The sequence below is a fragment of the Carassius carassius genome, chromosome 49 (genome assembly GCF_963082965.1).
Source record: "Carassius carassius chromosome 49, fCarCar2.1, whole genome shotgun sequence".
Taxonomy (NCBI): Eukaryota; Metazoa; Chordata; class Actinopteri; order Cypriniformes; family Cyprinidae; genus Carassius; species Carassius carassius.
The window spans coordinates 2,860,749-2,886,394 of NC_081803.1; the positions used below are offsets into that span (position 1 = coordinate 2,860,749).

General features: G+C 42.2%; 1 protein-coding gene across 1 annotated transcript in view; it reads left to right on the plus strand.

The window, feature by feature from the left end:
• LOC132132514 (A disintegrin and metalloproteinase with thrombospondin motifs 6-like) overlaps nt 1-25,646 on the plus strand; it is a 166,123-nt gene that overhangs the window by 93,161 nt on the left and 47,316 nt on the right. Inside the window, exons 16-17 of the mRNA XM_059544915.1 lie at nt 6,695-6,797; nt 8,236-8,369. Of these exons, the coding sequence (XP_059400898.1) occupies nt 6,695-6,797; nt 8,236-8,369 (237 nt within the window). The remainder of the gene's footprint in view (nt 1-6,694; nt 6,798-8,235; nt 8,370-25,646) is intronic.

A 25,646-nucleotide genomic window follows, 5' to 3' on the forward strand; every position in this document is an offset into this window, starting at 1 on the left:
AGCCAGTTCTGCCTTAGCCTTAAGACGAGTGGAAGAAATGGAAGATCGGCTTGATCGAGATCCATGAGATGTTGCTTTAGTAGATCTTTTACTGCTTATATTCGAAACACTGTCCATTGGTTGAATTTCATCCCCAGAATCCCTTCCAGCCTGTATGTGCGCATTAGAGAGCTGCATGTTATGTGTTGTCGACACAACTTCAACAGAAGGTGAAATATCAGATACATGAATCCCTTGAGATGGTGCCTCTACTTCCACAATACTAGGTTCATGAGTATCAGAAAGAGCAATGCCGGGATTTGATTTCCCAGTTTCAGTCATCCATTGTTCAACCTCTTCTACAAAGTCGTTATAGTGTTTGGAAATTGAGTCAAACCAGGCATTTTGTTTAGTTTGTTCTTCAGAAGGTAATAGAAGCAGTACACTTTTATGTAACACAGATGCATCATCCATCAGCAATTGTATCGTTTTCAGCATTGAACACACTTGAGACGCATTGTCATCACATTTCATCAAGTCCTTCATGGACACAATCACATTCTTCACTTTATTCACTTTCTCTTGCGATCCTTTTGCAAGGCTTCAATTTTAGCCAGCAGGGCTTTTGCCGTGGGCTTATGCTCTCGTTTGCCGCTATCAGCAGCGTGCTCCATATCCTCAGAGTTCATTCTCCAAGGCAACAAACAACTTGAACTCAGTTCCAAACGGCGCTGTATTCAGCGCGCACTGAGCAAAACAATGAATGAATGAACGTAGAGGCAGCACATAAGAGCCCATCAATATGCAAGAGCAACACCAACCGCGTTCAATACAATGCCAATCCAACTTAACGGCTATATCAGCGTCTTTCACAACTTAAGCGAGTCCAGCCACAATCCATTTAAACCGCTGACATACCTCTTCTTCCGTCTGTATGTGCGTCGCGATCGTTGACCCACTTCACAGTGCGCGTCTGTGACAACATGCGGTGTGCGGGTACAGCCATTTTTTTTAGATCGCGTCCATAATCCAAAGCTGTGAAGTTTTCAGTTGACTAAATATAGCGGCATCCTATAGCCGCTGAGAGGCTAAGCAGCAGGACAACATCAATGACTCGTTCTCATCCGTTTAAAATCTACATACTTTTATTGCCCTGATGTAATATTGTCCATATGCAGATAGAGATTTATTGATACGGTTGAAATACGGTCAACTGAAAGTGAGCGTTCCTGGCTACGCACCCCCTCTCTACACGGTCTAGTCAAAAACAGGAAACACTAGCAGGTAAATACACACCTACCACCATGTGACCAACTACCCGGAAACACCAACTCCAAACACAAAATAAAAGACAAACATTTTCTGCACTTACAGCTATTCTTCTTGTTATCTCCCTACAGTGGCTAATAAACCAAAAGTCTCTCACATTCACAGAAAACAGCTTACTTCTGCATTGAAAAATAATGTGGATGGGTGTGTGTGTTTGATTTGATGTCATACACCGATCGATCTGCACAGCGCTGCTTCAAGACAAACACACATTGTGAAATGTAAGATGATGTAAGTGGGGCAGGGCGACTTCGATAATTGCATTAAAAGTTTCAATGCATTATTTTTTTCATAAATAATACATTTCCATTTTCTAATAAATTAGATTGTCAAGCTACTGTGCCGGAAGCAATACGGAGACAAGAATAATTGAAAGAGTCTTTATTAATCCAACACAGGGGTAAATCCAACATGGAGAAAAGGAGGAAGACACACAAACATAACTTGTAGACCCGACAAAACTGAACTTAAAAGACATTGCTTATAAAGACAGGCTAACAAAGTGAGCTAAGGACACACACCTGGGAACTAATCAAAAAATCAATGAGACAGAAACTGGGTCACAGTGGGTCGCACTGTAGGCAACAACAGGAGGAGGAGGCATAGGTGGGAGCTTGGGAGGAGGCTCTGGCAGAGGACGGACCCCCAGGTGGGGGTCAGCAGACAGAAACCACAGAGGGAGGAGCCAGGAAGGAGACGACAGAGGGTAGAGACAGGGAATAGACAGGAGGAGCTTGGAGCAGAAAGAGCACAGCAGGACCCAGGCCACAGCCGTAACAGTGGCCTAAGGTGGAGCCGATGGTGGGAGGAGCCATGGAGGAGGAATGGCTGCTGACTCCAGGGAGCCAACCAACGGCGGTGGAGCAGGTGGAGGAGGAGTCCGAGGTGGAGACGGAGAGCCACCGAGCCAGGGGGATGCTAGGGATCCGGGGGGCCAGGGTGGAGTTGAGGGCTCTGGCGACCAAGGTGGAGCTGGTGGGAGGAAGGAACACAATGGAGCTTGTGGGACAGAGCAACTAGGCGCAGCCAGTAGAGGAGAGTCCAGAGGCAATGGTGGGTCAGAGCCCGACCAAGGCAGAGCCGGAGGAACGAGGTAGCCCGGAGAGCTGATGAATCGATTGTTGACGGTGGAGGCAAGAAAGCTAGTAGCCGAGGTGAAGGCAATGGGACTACAGGACGAGGCTGAAGGCGAAGGTGAGGGAGACTCCGCCCACAGCAACGCTTGAGGCTCACACAGCATAGATAGTGGGCTGAGGGCGAGCAGAGGAGCTGCCAGATGACCACGGTGGAGGAGGCAGGAGTGGTTGTTAGGCGGGCATTTAGGAGGAGTGGCCACTGGGGGGCACATTCTAGGAGCAGGCACTGGAGGATCGGAAGCCCCCTCAGGGCTGGACGAAGAAACCAAGAATGAAGGAGGGCTGGATGGGACCAGAGGAGGCAACAGAGAAAGGAAAGGGGGCAGTTCAACCTCCAGTTCTGATGCCCAATCAATAAGATCCTCATCCTCATTTTGGTACTCCATACTAGACTCACCCCCAGCCGCAATGCAGGGGGCGGAGCTCCACTCCACGCTCACACCGTCCGCAGCTCTCTCCCTTGCGGTGGGCAGTGTTGCCGGCTCTCGCACCTGGTCTGACGGGTTGGGCTCTGGCTCGCGGAGGGAAATGGCTCTCCGTCATCAGGGGTCTCGGGCTTGTGCTTTGTACCGTGGGGAGATGGTGGGCTGGGCTCTGGGGCTGGAGTGGTTTCGGCGAGATCCTCCTCGGGGCCGATGGTGAATGGCGATCTGTTTCAGTGAATATGTATTTTGGAAAACAGACAGCACCCCCAACCACTGAAAATGAACATGTGTTGTCCAACACAAACGTGTTGTGGATATGGACTATTGGTGTCATCCAATGAAATTCTGGGAGCTTTTGACAGCAGCCCGCCACTGGTTCGGTGCTTATAAAATAATGACCCATCACAGATATAATGTAATTGGTTCTTTGACAATCTGGAAACAAAACAAAGCTTTTGAAGGGGACAGCCAAGGGTTGAGGACCACTCTCTGGTGTGTTTATGTGGGGCATTCCATTGTCTGTATTTATTATGGCTGTGGCTTTGAAATTATGAAGTCATTGAAGATATGGCCCCCCTGTGGCTCTGGTTCCAGCCACAGCCATTGTTCAGTACCAAGCAAAGGTCTGCTATCATTTGTTCTACTTCTCAAAACAATGAGCTAATCTGCACCCCTTCGCTCACTGCTGACTCCATGATCCGCCCGTTTAGATGGTGACTAGGGTTAATAACAATGCTGAGATGGAAAGAGGCCAAGTCGAGTCGCATATAAGATTTTACAGATTTAAAGGTGGCATGTGCAAAAATTGAGGTAAAAATTTCCCAAAAATGACCTACACGCATCAAAAGTATGAGAAGAAATAAGGGCGATGATGTCATTAAAAAAATTTCAAGTTATAGTGCTGCAGAGATATCAACCTTAATTAGCAGTAGCATTACTAGCCCCGGCCCGACAGGTGTCGTAATACCAGTTTCGGCCATGGGAGGCGGTATGCGGGCAACATAACCACCAGCCAACCTGCAATACACTAATAACTCGCATGGCTTGTGGGCGTACTTATACCTGATGTCAATCATGTGGAAAGTACAGCCCACTACTTCATTTCAGTTCAGGGAAGAGAGCGGAAGGATGAAAACTGTTAGTATTTCGCTAGAAGTTTGTTTTATATGTTTGTGTATTTTTTTTCGGGAAGTTATAACATAGAAATGTATCGAAGGCTGTTCTATAAACGTGCTAATGTTAGCGATGGCTAACCGTAGCTGCGTTTGATAATTAGCTAGCTATAACTTACCCATTTTTTTTATATCATAAGTAACCTGCTCTAACTAGTCTGTTGGTCTCCGTGTCCTCTTTGCTTCGTGGTTTTTCTGTGCGTGAGAAAATTGATGTGTGGCGTGAAAGCATGTGAAAAGAGCCAATTGCGTGTGTCTCACGGTGAATGCTTGAGAGTTGGCAGCTCTGGTTACGTTGGTTGGCGCTAGCTTGGTCAACATCAGCTGTCTGATGTTGACCAATGATGTTGCCAGAATGCTGTCTGTCAAAATAATTTAATTCAAATAATGTGTATATACAACTCAATGTAATATGAACAAAACGAATATGAACATATTCACTGGTAAAGGTGAAGGGGAGTAGCTTGAAGATGTCATGTTTCAAAATCACTTGACATCACCCAATGTTCCTCTGGAGGCAAAACGTCCTCTTATAGCAGCGGTTCTCAATTCCAGTCCTCGCGCCCCACTGCTCTGCATATTTTGCACATTTCTCTTTGTTAACACACCTGATTCAGATAATCAGCTCGTTAGAAATGAACTCCGTGCATGAACTGTGTTCCAATTGTTCATTGCTCCCTACTCTCTGAGCAGGGGAAATCTGTTGAAGTTTACCTCACATCGAAACATTCATTCACTGATTTGTGCTGTGCAGCGTCTTTAAACATGGACAACTGTGACATCATATACCTCTGTAAATCAATACAATTTAAATTCACGTCTTGCACACTTCAATGCACTTTGATTGGAACATATAGCTACGTTCGCTTCGAACTGGAATCATGGCTGAATATCCTGTGATGTCCACTTCGCAGGGCACTTATGTTCGAATAGAACAAATGTCTGAAGCGCTAAGAGAAACGTTCAAAATGTGCAGAGCAGTGGGGCGCGAGGACTGCAATTGAGAACCGCTGTCTTATAGGCTTCAGCTATGCTCTAGGGTTGTTGTGAAGGTAGGGGCGGAGCATAGAGACTATGCCATTTCTCGTTTGTTACTCTAGAGTAGACCAATTCACTTTATTGAGGCATACTGCCCCCATCTGGTATGGAATGTGGAGTATGACTTGATTTTTTTTGCCAGATATGACAGATGGCACCTTTAACCTTAAAATTAAGTACATTTATATTTTTATTGCATATTTTATTTAATAAAATAAATATTTAAATATTGCATAAAACTGTATAATTTAAATGTTATTACATTTTTATTTAATACAATTTGAGAAATGTATACAGCTGATTTCTGTTATCACAAAGCACAAAATACAACACTCTAAAACTGGCAAGAAAATATTGCCCATTCAAACTCAGATGAACAAGACCTGTAAGAAACGTCACACAGAAGACGAGAAGATATTAAGAATGAAGTAAAGGTGCACCGGTCAACATCGACCTGTGTGGGATTGCGGTAAAAAAAAGGAAGCTATTTCTTACATTTAACCTTGTGCAACCATGTCTGGAGTTTGCCAGAGTTTTAAATCAGCCAGTGGAGAAAAGATCATGTGTTGAAATCAGACCAGCAGAACTTTTTAGCCAAAACTAAATGTAATATGTCTAGCTCTAGTGCCACCTCAACACTGTCCACCTTAAAAGAAAAAACAAATTGTGACACTATTTGATATTGTTCAGTGTAGGATAAAATGAAAGTCTTTTTAAATATTCTTTAACAGGGGACTAGGCAATGACAGTCCTGGAGTGCCGATGTTCTACAGAGTTTAATAAGGCTTTTACACTGGGCTCGTTTGCTGCAGTCCGAGTCCGAGTCCGAGTGCGATTGTTCCTGGCTCCGCCCACAATGTTGGTCTACTTTCACACTCAATAGTTGTATCAAACCCAGGTGAGTTTGCAGTCACCTTACGTCATCGCAAACACACATGGAAAACGCATCGAGAACACAACGCGACTGAGCATAGTTGTAATTTTTTTGTTATTTTGGTGCTATTATGCACAGTATAATAGTTAATTTAAATTATTTAAATTATTTAATTTTTATTTATTTAATTTTGACTTTTAGGAGTGTGTGGATTCAACCTCGGCTCTCTCGTGTGTTGAGGAAACAATTATATCGACAGTGTTACGCATGCGTGGGATACTTTACTTCCTGAACAAGTGCGCAACCAAGTCCATATTGCTTGGACATTCACGCGAACCGTGCCACAGTTCGGGAGCAACCGAACTCAGACCACCTTCTCCAGGTAGTCTCGGGTTCGGTACCCCAGTGCGCACCAAGGTCCGATGACAGCGTTCACATTAGCGATTTTTCATGCGAACCGTGCAACGTTCTGCACTAAACTGCCAGTGTGAAAGCCCCCTAAATCCAACCCTGAAAAAAATCCTCACCTGCATGTAGCCTTAGAAAATCCTTTAGAAATTTATTAGCTTGTCCAGGTGTGTTTGATTTGGGTTGGAGCTAAACTTTGCAGGGCAGCGGCACTCTAGGACCGATGTTGCCTATCCATGCTCTATAAGATAATTTTGTAAAAATGAGAGTACCATCTGAATGCTTTTTTTTAATGGTTCATTTACCACCAATTATTTAATTGTTTGATTGCAGGCTTGTCCAGCAGGATCACGTGACTTTAGGGAGAAGCAGTGTGCTGATTTTGACAACATGTCTTTCCGTGGGAAGTACTACATCTGGAGGCCGTATACTGGAGGTAGGTTCCCAGCCCAGCACCCAGAGCGATGTGCTTCAGAAGGAGGGGCCGCTCTCTCCCACAGACTTCCCAAAGTCTGGGCTTCAGTGACAGTGTACATACTGGCTTGCTTTGTGTACCCTGCTAACACCAACACTGTGGAAGTCTCTTTGATGGGCTGAAAATTCTTCAGATTCCAAAACATCATCTATTGCTAGTCTGTGTATTGTATGTGTTTGACTGTATGTACACAGGTTTCTCAGAGAGCTCAAATCTACAAATTAAAGTGTGACAATTAGGCCTGTCAATATAATGCAGTGGTCTCCCCCAAAATGACAATTCTCTCATCATTTACTCACTGTTATGTCATTCCAAACCTGTATGATTTTTTTTCAGTGGAACTGAAAAGTAAATATTTTGACAGGGGGAAATTATTATTATTTTTTTATTTCTCAGTCTGTTGTTTTAGACTCTAACGACTTTCATTTTTATGGACAAAAACAGTCCAAAATATCTTCATTTGTGTTTGCTTAAACAATTTCTTAAATTTATTGCAAAAATGTTGTTTTAAATAATAATTAATATACATTTTATATAAATATATATCACATAAGCATAAGTGCAATATTGCTTTATATATGTATTGTAGAATTTCTTATTTTTCTTAGATATATATATATATATATATAATTAAATTAATAACAGGTAAAATCATTTCCACCACTGCCCGTTTTTGACCCCTTTCTGGTTTCATTGAGTCTTTCTCTAATGCTTTTTCAGACTGATTAGAGTAAACAACCCAGAGGGAAGGGTGCAATTCTTGTTTACAACAAAATGGCCCAAACTCAAAAAACTAAGAAAAACTGCAAGAATCCAAAACATTCTGACAGGAAGTTCACAGTCAATTCAGTCATCTCCTTATCTCGCGGCCCTGTAACAAGCATTATCATTACCAATTGTTTGGCTCTTAAAACTCATTTTGGAGGTGAACTTCGCTTGTAAAGTCTGCAATAACCTTTGTGGATGTCTCCATGATTTTTGTTGGCAGCTCTGTTAATCTCTCCCCGTGTCTTTGCAATAATGATGTCAGGCAAAACGTTCAGATTACACTATGAGTAATGCCTCTCTTGTGCTCAAGTGCTTTGACTGGATTGTTAATATCAACAAAGGCATAAAAGAAAACTGTGGGCCTTGCCTGTGGTCCCTGGCTTGAGACAGTTGCAAGAAAGCAGTCTGCGAATCACTTATCAATGCACTAGTGAGGTGAGAGATTGACTGTTATTCCATATGGATTTTTGCTTTATCGTATGACATAAATCGTGGCCGCCTCTTTGACACGGCAGGGCCTCGGAGGAGTTCTTGAGGACCTTGGGACCCATCAATAACCTGATAAAAGGTCCCACTGGTGTTCAAGAGAGTGACATCAGCTGTTTGACGATAAACTTGCTGTGTTTCTCAGGTGGAGTGAAGCCATGTGCGTTGAACTGTCTGGCTGAGGGCTACAACTTCTACACCGAACGCTCGCCCGCTGTCATCGATGGCACGCGCTGCCAGGCCGACTTGCTGGACATATGCATCAATGGAGAGTGCAAAGTGAGTCTACAGCTCAAAGAAGAAAGTCATTTTTACTGAGAATTTACTGTAGTAAGTAGCATGCCATTTTATTGTACTTTGGCTGCATCCCAATTTCAAAATGCATTGAGCTCACTGAAGACACAAGTAAGGTACAGCAGTTTTGATATCTTACACACCTTTGTTATATATTGTTCGGCAAGTTAGCATTAGCATCTAGCTAAAGCACTTGCATATTATTAACTAAAAACTAGGGCTGTGTGATATTGAAGAAAAATGCGATATGCGATACACTGTTAAATAATGTGATATTCGATATGCGAAATGATATTGCTTTAAGTGTGTGAAATCATTTTAAATTATATTTTAAAATATGAAAAAAAAATTACATAATCAATGATATGTTTCACATTCTTTCTTAAAAAGAAAGCATCACTACAACTTCTGAAAGTGACCAACATTGTTTTAGCATTACATAAAAAAGCAATGTCACAAATCTAAAAACAAGAAAGATACAAAAGAAATAAACAGTGCTTTAACATTCAGGCTGGCTTACATTAGATTTATTTAACAGTAACATTCAAGTAAGAAACAATATAGAAAGTCAGTAATCAAATACTGTATGTCTTCACATGAATTAATATAGCATACATTGATTCATAATAAAGCTACAAAAGTTGGTCAGTCAAGAAGCAGTGAGTGATTTACTTGTTTTCTTTTGTTGTATGACAGACAGCTGCAGGTTTACTATAATAGGCTGCTGCCTATTATTGCCCCAAGTCCTATTTCTTTCCAAACTGTTCAGGTTCTCTTAAGACTAGGGCTGCACAATCAGTTTAATCAAAATTAAACTGCAATTGCGATTTGGCAAAGGCTGTGTTTTTTTAACATGAGCAGCTTATCAGTGAAGCAGGGTTCTGTGATCAGTAGTAAAAACTGCTCTATCCAAACACAAGAGGGTGCTATTGCACTGAAACTCCAAATCTGCCCCGCAGAAGAAAGAAAATGTACAAAATCTCTGTCCTGCAGCTGAGTAAACAGAAGTCTTTACTGGGTTGTGACTACAAGGGATACAGCAAAAACCACAAGCCAACAATAAATTGAATTTTCTACCTTTTAGATTTTATTACTTTTTTCTATAGTTTTTATTAATGTCTACACCTACCCCAACCCTAAAGCTACCCTTTACAATAATGCAAAAATAGTAATTTATTGTTGTACAGTGTGAGAAAAATTACGCAATATTGATGTGCGCATGCCCAGTAGTTTTTGCTGTATGCCATCTAGCCTTAACCATTGAACTGTTTTTATTAATTCAATGTGAATACTAAAAACACAACTATGACAATATATGGCTTATGAATTCTTCTTATTATAACTTTCATTATAATAAAGCTGTAACGTGGCTGACAAGACGTGAGACGTGCAAATCCATGTGCAAGCTTTTATTGGACAGAGGCGTGGTCATAACAGACATGGGTTAAACAATGGCAAATAAGTATATAGAGGGCAAAACACAAGAATAATCCTAGGGCAAGTGTGGGTCTTTGATGAGAGAACAATATCCAGAGGGGTAGACAGGTAATTCAGTAACCAGAGCAAACGGGTTAAAACACAAGAAGGAGGGCAGGAAAAGGAAAAGACTAGACTGCGAAATCTAGAAACTAAGACACGACTATGAAAACAAGAAACTAAAAAAAGACTATGAAAACAAACATGGAAAGGCTTGGTATCGCAAGGAGAGGGATATATGCAGAACAGTACTCGGCAGTGTGTGAAAGGAAGTCCAGTGCTTATAAAGCATGTCTGATTGATTGTGCAGTGTGTGTGTAATTAGTCTCTTTTGCATGTGTGATTGTTATCAGGTGACTGTGATCGGTGCAATGGCACATGGGAAATGTAGTCCAGGGTGTACTGTGTAGTATGAGGGTCTGTATTGTGGATGATGACCTCTGGTGGTGAATAAACGGAAGTTCAGTGACCGGATCATGACAAAAGCATATGTACTGTATAATACAACACAGCCTTTATCACTGCATATAATACAATGAAATAATATGTTGCGTGTCTTATTTTGCAAAAGACGCTACATCATCTCACCAAAGGATTTTTATTTCAAATGTTCGACTGACGTTATGTCAAAAAAAAGTGAGTTTGGAGTAAAAACATTACATTTTGTCTTTTATTGAGAGTTTGTAGATGAGGTTCATAAATGCTTCTAATGTTTGGAAGTAGTGTTGCTTCTTCATATGCATATTATAGTGACTCAAACTCACAGTGCTTTCAGATGGAGCAGCATTTACTACTGATTGTGTGCGCGCTTCAAGTGTGTGTCAGACAGACAGCGTGAGACCGCTTAAAGTTGTTTTCTGAGTTAAAAATGTGGTGTAAATTTACCTTTTTCTGGCTGTTCAAGGATCCAGATTCTCCTTTGTAAAATTTATACTCTAATATGACAACAGAATGAAACTGATTTTTGAACCTGGCTTTATTCAATGTTTAGCTTTCTGTTCTGGAAATGTATGTTTATTAGTGCATATTTAATTAAATAATGCATTATTTGAATAATTAAATATGAATTTTAAGGAAACTTGTAATACAAAACATGTTTGTGTACTGTGATTAATTACCTATACGGTGATATCTGTAATGTCACATGACTATTTTTTGAACACTTAAGTGCCGTCAACTTATTTCAGACATAAAAATCATTGCTTTGCATTTTTAATCCAATCTTGTTCTTTTAAACGGTACTCTTGACAGTTCAATCAAATAATTTAAATAAATACTAGTCATTTTCTATAAAAGCTTCTTCCAAATCAAAAATTCCTCAAAAGTAATATTCTGAATATAATATCCATATTACACAGCTTATATATTATATATTTCAAAATTATGGTATGGGATGCACAAATCTAAATCTACTTATCTAAATTGGATTAAAGAATGAAGCCACAATCTTCAGAAATGTGCAGAGTGACTTGTTTATAGGATGTTTTATAGATTTCAATTTTTATGTGACCTTTGTGGTCTAAAATGTTGCATTATCTTTGTTTATCAGATACTATTGGTCTCAGCTGGACAGTCTACAGAACATAGCCAATCACTAACACAGAACAATGAAGGCTGGTGTTGAGGAGGCTTCACCTCTTATCAGGACATTACAATTTGGAATCGAATTGTGTTTTCCCAAGTTAGTTAGAAAGATGGGTGAGCTGCTCAAGAGTGATATTTAATTCACTTACAATATAATTTGTATAACAAACCAAATTGACATAATAGTGCAACTCTTTATTTTAGCTTGACTTGATTTTGTCTGCAGTTTGGTATTTGTTAGTCACACATTGTTGTCCACATCCTTGATTTATGTAGTTTAAGATACTATTTTAATTGATCCCCAAGGTTTGCTCTTTGATCTGATCTGGAGCGATAAAATGCACACAATGTTCTTTTAAACTCAAAGGCATCAATCTGTGCTTCACCCAACAACCTCTCATTGTATTTTGGACGAGAACCTCACTTTGATAATAATGAAAGTAAAGGCATGCATAGGGGTTGCACAGGGAATATCCGAAACAAAATAAAACCGCAATCAATCAAGTCTGGTCCAGTGATTGCAGCTGGTCAGTAAAAAAAAAAAAAAAAATGGGTCACCTGTCTTTTCTGAGCAGGGGTAAAACAATGTTAAATTCAGTTAATGAAATGTAGCTAACCAAATAATCATGCATTCATATGGAAGGAAAAGAATTATTTGCAACTTTGAGAATTTATATATATAGATATATATGATATATGAAAACTGATAAATGGCTGATATTACAATTCTATATTTTGTCAAAATAAATTATATATATATATATATATATGTATATACATACAAATTTTCATCGCGATTAATTGCATTATTGTCCACAATTAATCGCAATTAATCGCATTGTTATGCACAAACCTAATAATGCATTCAAAAGTAGTTTATGTTTAAGTAGTTATGTGTGCACTTTTTTCATTTTAAAGTAGGTCTTCTGATATATGAACAAAAGTGAAATAACATTTGGTTTGCAAACACTTTAAATAAATAAGGTGCTTTTTCACAGCAGTGTTCCTTTTACATAGTAGCAGTTAAAGTTTTTATTGTAGCCCAACTCTCAACTTATAACATTAATGTAATTAAATTAAATATAAAACAAGCTATTTGTCACTGCCAGGACATTGTTTTTTATAGAAAATATTTTATAATTTGTTATAGAAAAACAAGTTATGCTCAGAGTCCAGAGCCTCGATCATAACAATATAACAGGCATCTTTCTATTAGAGACCTGCACTATCGCGGGACCCATCACAGCAGAGTGCGGCACGGGTCAACACTTGATGGGTGGGTAGAGACTCGTGTGTGCGGGATGTGGGAGAATCCAAGATGGCCGCACGCATATCAGTACGCACGATTGTTTGTTTGTTTGTTTGTTTGATTTGATTACTGAATGTTTGGAGAGGAAGTTTTAGCTGTTATTGATTTTTTGTTTTGATTTTCGTATTTGAGTAGATGCAAAATAGATTATTTTGCGCAGCGCTCTTTTGATTTCAGTGAGTAGTGGAATAATTTACATTTAAAAAGGGGCTGTGGAATTCCCTCACTGATAACGGGAGAAGGATTATCTGTCTGGCTTTGGGCCCACTCTGGATCTGCGGGGAACAAACTCTGCTTTGTTGTGTCATACATTGCATTGCTTGATGTGGTTTTTTCCCCTCCTCGTGACGTCGATTGTAACATCATTAGCTACTTCGGAGGATGCGGAGTAGTGCAAAATGGCGTTTGTAACAGCAGCCTTTTTTCTGCTGATTGTAATGGATTACACGGGGAATAAAAAGGCACTGGTGGTTCATTCTCAAAAGGTATGGACAAACTTTTACATCTCATCTGAAGGAACGTTCTCGGACATAGGTCTTATTATGGAACTGCATCACTAAGGGCTATTGACTCTGTTCGCTTGGATTATTGTCATGAATCGAATTAATGTTGCCAGATTGTAAATGTCCAAGTATCGTACCAGAAGTTCAAAATGATCGTATTCGGAAGAAAATTATCGTACACGAGTCAAAAGAGTTATCTATTCTAAACCAACTACATTTTAACACGGCCTGCAAATTACCAATACGCGATAAGCCGTATGGTTAGATGGAAGCAGTACAACAAAATACTATCCCATTATTTTAAGTGACTGTCTGCGTCGCGGCGCATATTAAAACATATTAAAATGATTTTAACATTTGCTTTGTCGCGTCCAGTGTAGGCGGAATTTAACTGTTGCAGTGTGGCGCAGTTAACGCATAACTACACATCTGAGCCGCTTTCATTGGAAGACTGCGTGTTGCCAGATGTTGAAGGATTTCTTGCTGTCATGGACCGCAACATAGTGCTCGTTGGCCTTAAAGCAGGGCACCCACCCTCCCTGAGGTGCACACGAACGCATTTAGAGACTGAGTCCCAATTCGCCTACTTATACTACGACCTAAAAGTATGTACTTTTTTGTGAGGAAAAAGTACACACTTTTGAGTGTGTAGCAAAAGAGTATGCACGTTCTGGGACATACTTCGATGACGTCATGCAACGTGAACGACAACGTGGTTGCCTAGTTACGCACACCACAACTGATAACGTTTCATTCATTCTTGTATGTCCAATAAAATTTTATTTACTATTCCAATCTTTTTTTCTCATCGTTTTTTTTCACAATACATTTTACAATGTGTTCTTCTACCAAGTTGAGGAGTGAAGAAGCAGGGCGGCGTCGTCGTAGAACCTCCCGCACGCAATGGGTTGTGGCCAATATTAGCACTTAGAGTGTGCATTGATCTGCACTTCGAATTCTAACCGGAAATAGTAGACCATCCGGGTATCTTTGAAATACTCTTTTCAACATACTACGATTTGGGACGTACTAATTCTAGTTTCGCATACTATTTAGGACGGATAGTATGCGAATTGGGACTCAGCGAGAGTGTCTGTAATGAGTAGTGATGGGAAGTTCGGATCATTTTACCGACTCTGACTTTTGAGTCTCGTTCAGCAAAATGAACTAATCTTTTTTCGAGTCATTTCGTTCATTTTAGCAAAATGTAATGAACATGTTATGTGTTACTTCCCCAACACATCTAGTACTTATGCAAACGTTGATCACACTAAAAACAATACAAAACTAAAATGCTATAAGATACAGAAAAAAAATTCATTCTTTACCTGGGTCTTTAGTTTGTGATTAGCTCACCTCACCTCTTATCTGACAAGAAGTCCTCGGGTTTAATGCCGCGTTCCAGGCAACCCGTAACCCGTGTTTTTCCAACCTTCTACCCGTGAAACTGCACTGGAACAGCAGTCCAACCTGTGTCTTCCCACCCGTGAACTCTTACTAGATAGATGTACTCCGAGTTACGAACTCTGACGTCACATAGCCTGCGAAACAACAATGGCAGCCTCTACGGATAATATTGCCTATGGATGCAGTGTTCACGCAAGTGGTGCACGTTAAAAAATCGATTTTAGGATAATATAACATTGCAATAAAATTAATAATCTAGCTACAATTGCTTGCGCTCAGGAAGTTTGGTGTGACTTGCCTGGAACGCTATAAAGTCGTGAGTCGTGGTTTGAAATCGTGACTTACGGGCTCAAAAACCTGCCTGGAAAGCAGCATAGGTCATTCCTTTATCACGTGACAGCCCCATACGCAAAACCAACACAGTCTTGAGCCGGAAAGAGAATTGATTAGTTCATCTCATGAGTCTTTCGGGTCGAGTTTGACTCGTTCCTTAATCACATGACAGCCCCATACGCTATTTCTGACATTTTCTGTCACTGTGTTTTTGTTACTGTTTGTTGAGGATCTGTGGTTTGTTATTATTTTATAAATAAATAAAACCCTGTTATAAATAAAATATTGATTAATTTGTCTTTTTGACTGTCTATCGGTAAATAAACACTAGGCTATATAATAATATAATAATCCAAGCTTACAATAAAAAGTATTTATAGGCTAGTTTAATTTTTACTCCAATTTTGAGTTTGCTGGTATAATAATTGCTTTTCCTAGGCAGACTTTACATATTGGTGTAATATATGTATAAGAAGATTGCTCAAAAAAGGACATAATGACATATACATTAAAAGCAAATAAAATTTTGAATTTGAATTATTAAATGTTAGTTTGAAAACATTAAGGTTATGATAACTTCAGCTTTAACAGTTTTAACCCAGCTCAGAGTGAGGAGGATACTTCAGATCCTGGTGCGACTGCCAGTGCAGGGGCCATGTTTTGGGAAGACTTTGACGAGAGGGTAGCAAGCTTGAGGCCTTCTGCTACATCTTCTAAGACCTCAGATGCTATAAAGGAGATGCGGGCCTACCTTGCAGAGCCACTCTTACCCCGCACATCAGACCCTCTGGCCTGGTGGAGGAGATGCTCACCAGTATACAAAAGCCTTTCTGAAGTCACAAAGACAAGACTTTGCATTGTGGCCACATCTGTGCCATCTGAAAGAATTTTTTCTAAAACTGGGCAGATTATCTCAGATAGAAGAAACAGACTCAGCCCATCCAAGGTCAGGGAGCTTGTTTTTTTTTTTAATGCAAACATGCCTTAAAGCAAGTCCTAAAAATATAGCCACAGTGTGTTATTTATTTTAACGCTTATTTATTTTTATTTATTTAGAAAAAGACTAGCTTGTTGTGCAATATTTTTGTTGTTGTTGTGATTTTAAAGGTAATTTGTTATTGTTATAAGGCTCCGTAGCTTTAGTATCTCTTAATTTTTCATTTATTTTTATTTAAATGGTTTAAAATTATTTGGGGAATAGTTATCCTCTTTGATATAAAGTTTTATTTTGGCACAAAAGTGTTATTTATTTTAAAACGTATTCATTTTAAATTATTATATAAAGAAAAAAAAGCAAAGCTTGTTGTGCAATATTTAGTTTTTCTTTTTTTTTATATTGTACTTTTAAAGTTCATTTGTTAAGGTTATCAGACCCTGTGGCTTTATTATCTTTTAATTTTTATTTTATTTTTAATTATTTACTTTTTTATTATTTTGATTTATTTTGGAATAGTTGTCCTCTTTGTTACAAAGCTTTTCTGGCACAAAAATAAACAATAAACAACAATTCAAAAGTATGTACACAGTGTTTTTTAATGTTTATAAAGTGTCATATGTTACAAAAGTATGGTTTATACAGACAATCTGATTTAATAATTACTCTAGCCAATAGTGTTGTCACGGTACCAAAATTTCAGTATTCGGTACCGATACCAGTGAAAATCCACGGTTCTCGGTACCAATTTCGGTACCAAAGCAAAACACAAAAATATGCTAATTGAAAATAAAAATAACTTTTTAGCACTAAAAATAAAACCAATGCCATTCTTTATACTTATTTACAACTATGTTTAAAGTTTTTCTACAAGTTATATAATTATGAAAAACAGTAAACAAGTTTCACCCAAATTTAATTTGTCTTTTAATTTATGAAATTTAAACACATTTTATTTTTGGTAAATAAAGGGGATTTGCTATTAAAATTAAAACATGGAAGAAATATTGTGATTTATTTCTTTAAAAAATAAAGTATTATAATTTTTTTCAACAGTAGTAGCAGTATCACATACATTTTACTAAATAATAGTAATATTTCTAGCACAATGCCTTTATGTAAAAATTAACTTTTAGGCCTAATGAATGCATGTTTGTCATTTTAACTGAACTTAAGACTGGTGGTGATGCTTAAGATATTTTTGGTCATTGAGGGTTTCTGTAAAAAAATAATAATAGATCATATTAATTATTATTAAAAGACAATACTACTACTAATTCTACTATCATACCAATGTATATACAATGCACTATGAATTGATGAGCTGCTGGGTTCATGAATATTAATCACGTTGTCTGTGTTCGGTCAAACTGATTTGCTGAAATCAAAACAGGGACGGTAAGAAATCAGCGCCAGCCAATGAAATTGCCATTTGCGCATTAGCTCCGCCCACTACCGGAGAAACCGGTATGTCTTCTGCTTGTTCGAAAATAAATATGAATAATCCTATATGAACTCCATTATTTTGACTGGAGAAGACAACAAAGAATAGTTTACATATAGCGTGTTGATTCAGCGTGGTAAGACTCTCGCTCTCTCTCTCTTTGCATGTGTGAGAAACAGCGCTATCAGTAAAGCGACGGTGAGTCGTGCGTCTTCACAAAGAGTTTACAGAGCATCAATTACAGGTGCGCTGTGCGTCCATTGAGATGAACTGAAAAGTTCAGATCGCTTGATGGAGAGAGAACTCTGAAGCTCAGATGCTGAAATTAATGCAAGCGTCATGCGCTTCGGTCTATGTAGTAAACAAACCCGCACGTCTCTGCCATTCATTAATTAACACAGAGACGCGCAGAACACATAGCGCGGAAATCATAGCGCTGAACCTGGTTTGAACGGGACCTCGGTACTACCGGTACTTAAAGAAACCTGGTACCGTCACATAAATTTTTTTTAGTACCGACTTGGTACCGAAGTACCGGGTCTTTTGACAACACTACTAGCCAATGTTGTCACATCACGGGACAAAAGAACGAATAACTAGAGGTGGGCAGATCTATACTAATATCGATACCAACGTTGGTATCGGTATTGATCGATACCAACTTGAAAATATCGATATTTAAGTTTCAGTTTCTCTCGTTTTGCGACCTGGCCGTGCTTGTCAAAATGCTGCTGCTGTCACAGAGCAGAGCAAGCTCTCACTGCTGCTCGTGCTCGACACTGCTCTCCTCCCCCTCTCCTGTGTTGTACCGTCACGTGACTCACCACTAGCACTACCACCAGCAGTAGAGTTGTGACGTTCGCGAACGAACCGATTCTTTTGAATGGCTCATAAACATGAACGATGGGAGCCGAGTCGCGGCTGGAGGGGAGCCGTTCTTTCTGTCGTTCTTTTATCCTATGCGTGTGTAACGTGGCGGTACAAAAGCAAAGGAGGTCGTAAGGGTGTTTTCCCACACTCTTAACACAAAATATGCATATGTATGACAATGTATGGTCGACTACGCCACCCCAGACCACTGGGGAAATAACAGCCCTAAGGGCACACAGGTTCGTCTTGAATGAGTGGGTGAGGAGACATGAATAATATAAAAAAAGTTTATTATGTTTGTCAATATTGACCAATAAATAGCTAAAAACTTCCAAGTGAAAACTCTACATTGGCCATATAATAAACAGGAAGGCACACCATCAATCTGCATCTACACACACACAATAAATCAATTCCCATTAAAGAAAACCAAATGGCCAACAGGAGCGGTAGCTGGGGGTCCGGGTCGGCTGCCAAATTGTAGAACGAACCCCCCCCCACAATAGTCCACTACAAATACCCAAATGCACACGTGAAAGTTAGATGGCAGCAGGCACACAGCACTATAACGTGAACACACCACACAAATGGCAGCCTCGCCTTCACCCCCCAGAGACCCAGCTCCTATAACAGAAAAAAAAAGAAGAAAACACAAACTGATAACTACAATCTGACAGAAACTCAAAGAAATAAATAAAACAAAAATAACAAACGTTTATAAAGTACAATACCCCCAAATAAGTAAAACAAAAAAAACAATGTCACAAAATAAATCAAATAATTCAAGAAATTAAACCACTTAGCACAAACAAAATAGCACAATGTAACAAAAACAGGTTAACAGTTTGAAATAAACCAAGTTCACTCCGGTTTACAGTGCTCAGAGATGAGGCACGGACTGAACGTAAACCAAGGAAAACCAAATAATCAAACAACCACACGGTAGACACGAGATGCTGATTCCAAGTTAGACCAAGGGAATTCCATATGCGGCGGCCCGGGGAGACGTTCAGCCTGCCCTCGAAACCATGCACTACACCCCGATAGCAACGTGAATCAACCGCTGGGTTGCTATCGTGATAAAGGTCGAGGCAAAACAGCGACGCAGTCGCGATCACGGTTCAGTGTTGATGCTCACTTCCCACTAATTAGCCCAAAAAGACTCAGTTATGCAGGAGAGCCCTGCAGAGCATAAGGAAACTATATTAAAACAGGAAAAGAAAACATTACAAATACGCAAACTATAATCCTACATACCACGGGATGATCCTGCACGCAAACCGCTTCGTAGTTGCACACCATATTCAATATAGCGGCTCAGTCAGACCATATGAGTGACGTGCTATCAATGCCACTGAGGACAAAACCAATCATAAATAGCCGAGTCGCAGTCAATTACTTGTTATAAACAAAACTATACATACCGGTGAAGAGTGGGCAGCCAGCACAAAGCAGCGGGAAGGAAAAAAAAAAAAAAAGCAGCTTACAATCCAAGCCTGACAACAAGAAAAATTCTCATCAACCACCTGCACAGAACGAGACGCACGAGTTCACCCCAAACAACTCACATACCTGTGGCGACCACGGATGACGTCACGAGGGAAATACAAGGACGCATGCCAAGTGGCCATAACATGTCCTTTATATATCTCAAACCAAATAAGGAGGAGGGGTTACTAAACTAAGCACAGGTGGATGACATTCCCTACAGTGGATTCAACCACCCTGCTACAGTCTACCCCCCAGTTACACATCGTCGCCCCGACGATGAACTCGCTTACTTTCCCCAATTAGTCCCAAGGTCTAAAGAAAGCAAGTATTGTATTAGACATCAGGCCCGGGGGTACAGCCACCATTGCCGTTTCAACCACAGCCCTGGGCAAGCGGTGAATATTAGAATGCTGGCCAGCTGTGGCCCGCTTCGGTCTCCCTGGGACCACCTCAACAGCAAAAAGCTGTTCCATGGCTGAGGAACCTGGAGATAACACCGGGCAAACCTCAACAGGAGCCTGCTCCATAGCTGAGGTACCAGGTGATAACACTGGACCAACCCCCATGCCACAGGGTTGGTGTTGCTCACCTGGGACTCCAAGCTCGGGTACTGAAGGGGCAGAGTCGACCGAATCCAACACGAGTTGGGGGCCTTCGGGTCTTACTAGCCAGAAATCTGCCTCCTCCATCTCCTCCGCCGGCTCCTGTTCGAGCTCCCCTACTGGCCCACCAAGTACAACCGGGGTAGGATTCCTTTGAATCCTAGCCTTTAGTAACGACCGATGAACTCTTTTCACCTTACCCTCCTCATGTATAGGTGCAATGCTATACACTGCACCCCCAGATCTAGGAGCCTCTACCACCTTATACACCACTGGACTCCACAGATCCTGGATTTTATGGCGCCCTCTAATGCCATAATCGCGGAGGTAAACCAACTGGCCCTCTTCCAGGGGCGTATCTCGAACATGTCGATCAAAATGCGTTTTACGCCGGTCAGCAGTCAGTCTCAGCCGTTCTCGTGCTCCCTCAAACGCCACTTTCAACCTTGTCTGATGTTCCACTACCCATTCGTGCACGTCGCCAGCCACCGGCTCTGGAACTCTACCGAGCAAAAAATCAATGGGAAGTCGTGGCTCCTGGCCAAACATTAAAAAGTAGGGGGACTCACCAGTGGCTTGGTGCGGGGTGGTGTTATAGGAGAAGAGCACCTGAGGGAGACTGGACGCCCAGTCCCTCTTACGTGAAACCGGTAAGGTGCGCAATAGGTTGTGCAATGTTCTATTGAACCGCTCGCACTGCCCATTACCAGAAGGGTGGTAAGGGGTAGTACGAGATTTCTCAACGCCGTACAATTTACAAAGTTGCTGGATCAAGAATGACTCAAAGCTACGGCCCTGGTCAGAATGAATTCTCCCAGGCACCCCCAACCTGTAGAACCACTCAGTAACCAGTACCTGAGCTACTGTCTCAGCCCGTTGATCCCGGGTAGGAACCGCAATAGTATACTTTGTAAAGACATCCGTCATTACTAGAACATTCTCCAATCCCGAACAGGATACTTCAAGCTGGGTGAAATCGATGGCCACAATTTCATTTGGTCGGGAAGCCAGCAAATGACCCATAAAACTACGGGCACCCGGCTGCAGATCTTTGGCAGCCTGGCACCTCTCGCACTCTTGACACCATTTCGCCACCATGGCCGACATGCCTGGCCAATAACAGCGCTGGCGCACCAGTTCTGTAGTGCGTTCGATACCCTGGTGCCCGTGCTGCTGGTGTAACCCTGTTAAGACCTCCACCTGCAAGGCAGAAGGCAGCACTAATTGAAAGAGCTCCTCGCCACCATCAGAGCGGAAAATGCGACGATATAATACTCCCTCTAACTCCATCAAACGATCCCACTGACGAAGTAAAGTCAAAGCATCCCTAGGGAGCTGCCGACGCTCATCAGGCCCAGGGAACTTACCCCTCCTAAAAAAAAATAAGACCTCCCTAATCACTGGGTCTCCCTCTTGTAGTGAGCTCAAGTCGGTGGGGGAATGCCCAGGCAAGGCCACCACAGAGGCTTGGCTGACGAAAGGGACAGACCTTGGTTTCTCAGCATGCCGTATGGAGGCAGGAACCGCCGCTCCTGGCAGCATGCTGTCCAACACCCCTCTACTTGGGGGCTGGCATCTTGATAGGCCGTCAGCATTTTTATTGACCCTGCCTGGTCGATACTTGACCTCGAAATCAAAGCATGCCAGTTGTGCCGCCCACCGTTGCTCGGTGGCACCAAGCTTCGCCGTCATAAGATGGCTGAGAGGGTTATTGTCGGTGAACACTACACATTTATTGCCCAATAAATACTCTCTGAATTTTTCGGTCATGGCCCATTTGAGCGCTAAAAATTCAAGTTTCATTGAACTATAATTCAGCATATTACGCTCGGGGGGCCTAAGACCGCGACTTGCGTACGCAACAGGTCTCACCTTCCCATCTTGTTCCTGTGAAAGGACTGCCCCCAACCCACTCAGACTGGCGTCTACGTCTAAAATAAACGGTCGGGAGAAATCTGCGTAGGCAAGCACCGGGGCCTTAACAAACATTGCCTTGAGCTCATCAAAGCTATTTTGACACTGAGCTGTCCAAGCGTCAGCAAAACTCTGCTCCGCTCGCTTCTTGGGCCTAGCACTTCCACACTCCGCCACCACCCTATGCAGAGGGGCCGCCAACTTGGCAAACCCCTCCACAAAGCGACGGTAATAACTAGCGAATCCCAAGAAGGAGCGGAGCTCGGAAACACTGTTTGGCCTCGGCCACCGAGCCACCGCCTCAACCTTTCTTGGGTCAGTTGAAACGCCGTCCGCTGATATTACGTGACCAAGATAGACTACCTCTGGACGAAAGAATGAACACTTCTCTAACCTTGCTTTAAGGCCCTCACGCTTCAGCCTACTCAGGACGACCTCCAGGCGCTCCAGGTGCTGTGCCACAGAAGATGAAAATATTACGATGTCATCTAGGTACAATAATAGTGACTGGCACTGTTGGTCACCGAACAACCGTTGCATGAGGCGTTGGAATGTACCGGGGGCATTGCACAGCCCAAACGGCATCCGGTTCCACTCAAACAGCCCGAATGGTGTACAAAACGCAGTCTTAGATTTATCCCTTTCACTAACAGGAACCTGATTGTACCCGCTGGCTAAATCCATAGTGGAAAACCAGCGGGCACCTGTTAGAGCATCCAAGGACTCCTCGATTCTCGGAAGGGGGAAAGCATCCTTCCTAGTCTTGGAGTTCAGTTGGCGGTAGTCCACACACATGCGCAGACTACCGTCCTTCTTTTTAACCAAGACTATCGGGGAAGCATACGGACTGCAACTTTCCCTTATAACCCGTGACTCCAACAGTGTATCAATGTGGGCCTTCACTACCTCATACTCTGAGGGTGGTATCCGGCGATAACGCTGCCGAACAGGGATGTCATCCAGCAAAGGGATGTCATGTGACAGTAAACTGGTACACCCCAAATCTCCCTCATGAGCAGAGAACACACCCTGATACTCCAGTAATAAGGCCCTAACCTGGTCCTGATCTTGCAATGACAAAACAGATAGGTCAATAGACCTAATCTGTTCCTCCATAGTGGAAGCAACCTGAGCACTATGGGAGCCAACAGCAGCAATGACAGAGCTAACCTCAGTAACCCCCTTGGGCAAACTCACCACATAAACCCTTGTGAGAGAGCCCAAGAGGGTTCGAGGATATAACACTACGTCCGTAGTCCCCACGTTTACAACTGGTACGGAGACAGTTCCGCGACTCACCCGCACCAACGATGTTGATGCTAACAATCCAGCTGGTAGGCCCGACTCTGCAGGCTCAAATAACACAGTCTCCTTCGTGAATTTCTCAGAACAAGTTGCCAGTACTAGTTTTAACGTACCACCTGGAATACGCCATGCTCGACGGCCTTGCATTCTGACCTGACCTACCCGATCGACATCCAAACGGGCACCCACCTCATGACAGTGTTGAAATGCCTGTGTTACAAAATTGGGGGCCTGCAGTAAGGATGGTAATTCAAATAGAGCAGGACCATGTTGCCCAAAAAGCTCCTGGTAACAACGACTGAGAATATTCATTCCCACAATACCTGGTACTTTAGAACACAAGCCGCCAGGGGGATCCCTGACCACAAGCACCCCACAATTTGACACTAACCTGCCACAGAGTTCTACATCCAATTCTACGTACCCAATATAAGGGATGTCCAGACCGTTGGCCGCCCGCAACTGCAACCATTGGCACGAACGAAGGCGATCTTGACCCCATGGCTCGAAATGTTGTACGAAGCAACTCTCAGTAATGGTGGACACCATAGAGCCAGTGTCTAACAGACAAGGCACCTGAACCCCCCCAATAAGAACAACCAAATGCGGGCATGACGACATCAAATGAGGCACCGGACTGTTATTCTGACAAACGTCTAAGCCATTCTTTTCCCCAACCGAGCTGAGGCTCTGCAGCCCGGTGGGAATTAGTTTTCCGACGGCCGCTGAAGATGAGGCTGCCCACTCCCCCCTGCATGAGGAGCCGTAAAGGGAGACTTAGAACGAGAAGGGATACGTTCCCCATCACACTCCCTAGCAAAATGACCCGGCTGCTGACATCTTCTACAGATTACCGGATTAGTATTAGAAAATTTATTCCGTGGATACGAGGAATAACCCACCGGGTGAGGGGATTGACTCCGAGCAGCAGGGGCAGGACCCTGTAATAATGCCAAACCCTTAGTGAGCTGATCCAGCTGTACCTGTTGGGATTTTAACATTTCCCTCAACTCACTTAATTCAGAGTTTGGCATCAAACTGGTAGTAGTCGACGATGATCCCCCCTGTACCCCATATTGAATCAAAGGGACTAGTGGAACGGACTGACTTCGCCCACGTGCACCACCCGGCATCCCCTCCCGCTCCCATCTTATTGCTTCTCTACGAACCTCCAGCAAACTAGAAGTAGGTTGGCGGCGTACTAGCTGTTTAAGTTCACGACGCAGAGAACTATCCACTACATGTTCCACAAATTGGTCGCGTAACAGATTCTCAGAATTTGACATTACGTATGGGGACTGTTGCTTAACGCCCTCAAGGAGGCTCATTAGAGCGAGGGAAAACTCCAACAAAGTCTCCCCTTCCCGCTGCTTTCGTGAGAAAAAGGCCTCCTGTAATGCCACATATGATTGAGAGCAACCAAATACCTCTCGCAATGCGGAGAGAATTTTGTCTGGGTCCCCTTTTTCAACCGCGGAACGGTGCCGGATCTCCTCCCGTGCCTCCCCCTCCAAATGGTCAAACAAAAAAAATGCCCTATCAGTCACAGAGAGGTGACGCAACTGCATGCACGCTTGTACTTCCTCAATCCACTCCTCAATGCTGATGCCCGTATGGCCATTAAACTTTGGGCACCTTCGATCTCGAGGCACAAAAACAAATCTTTCCGGCTGGGTGGCACCCGTACCCAAGGGTACGGGTGCCCCCACAGGCATTACTGGAGCACTAAATGCTGCACTGGGACCCGGAAATTCAACAGTACGTTCTTGATGGAGCTTTTCATTATCAGTTTTTAGCTGCGCCACCAACTCTCTTAACTGTTGCAACTCTTCCTCCATAATAATGCACTCACCAATCGTAGAGGGAAGCCAACTGACAGGGGAGGTCCAGTTCACACCAACTACGCCGCTGTTTTGCCTCAAAAACAAACAAACAAAAAAAACACAAGATACAAACACACAAGTATGCTAAAGTATATATATTTCTTTTTTTTTTTTTTTTTTTTTAAATATACATAGTCACGTCCTCACCCAACACACCCAAAAAAAAAAAGTAATCCTGCCGACTACGCCAATTTGTAACGTGGCGGT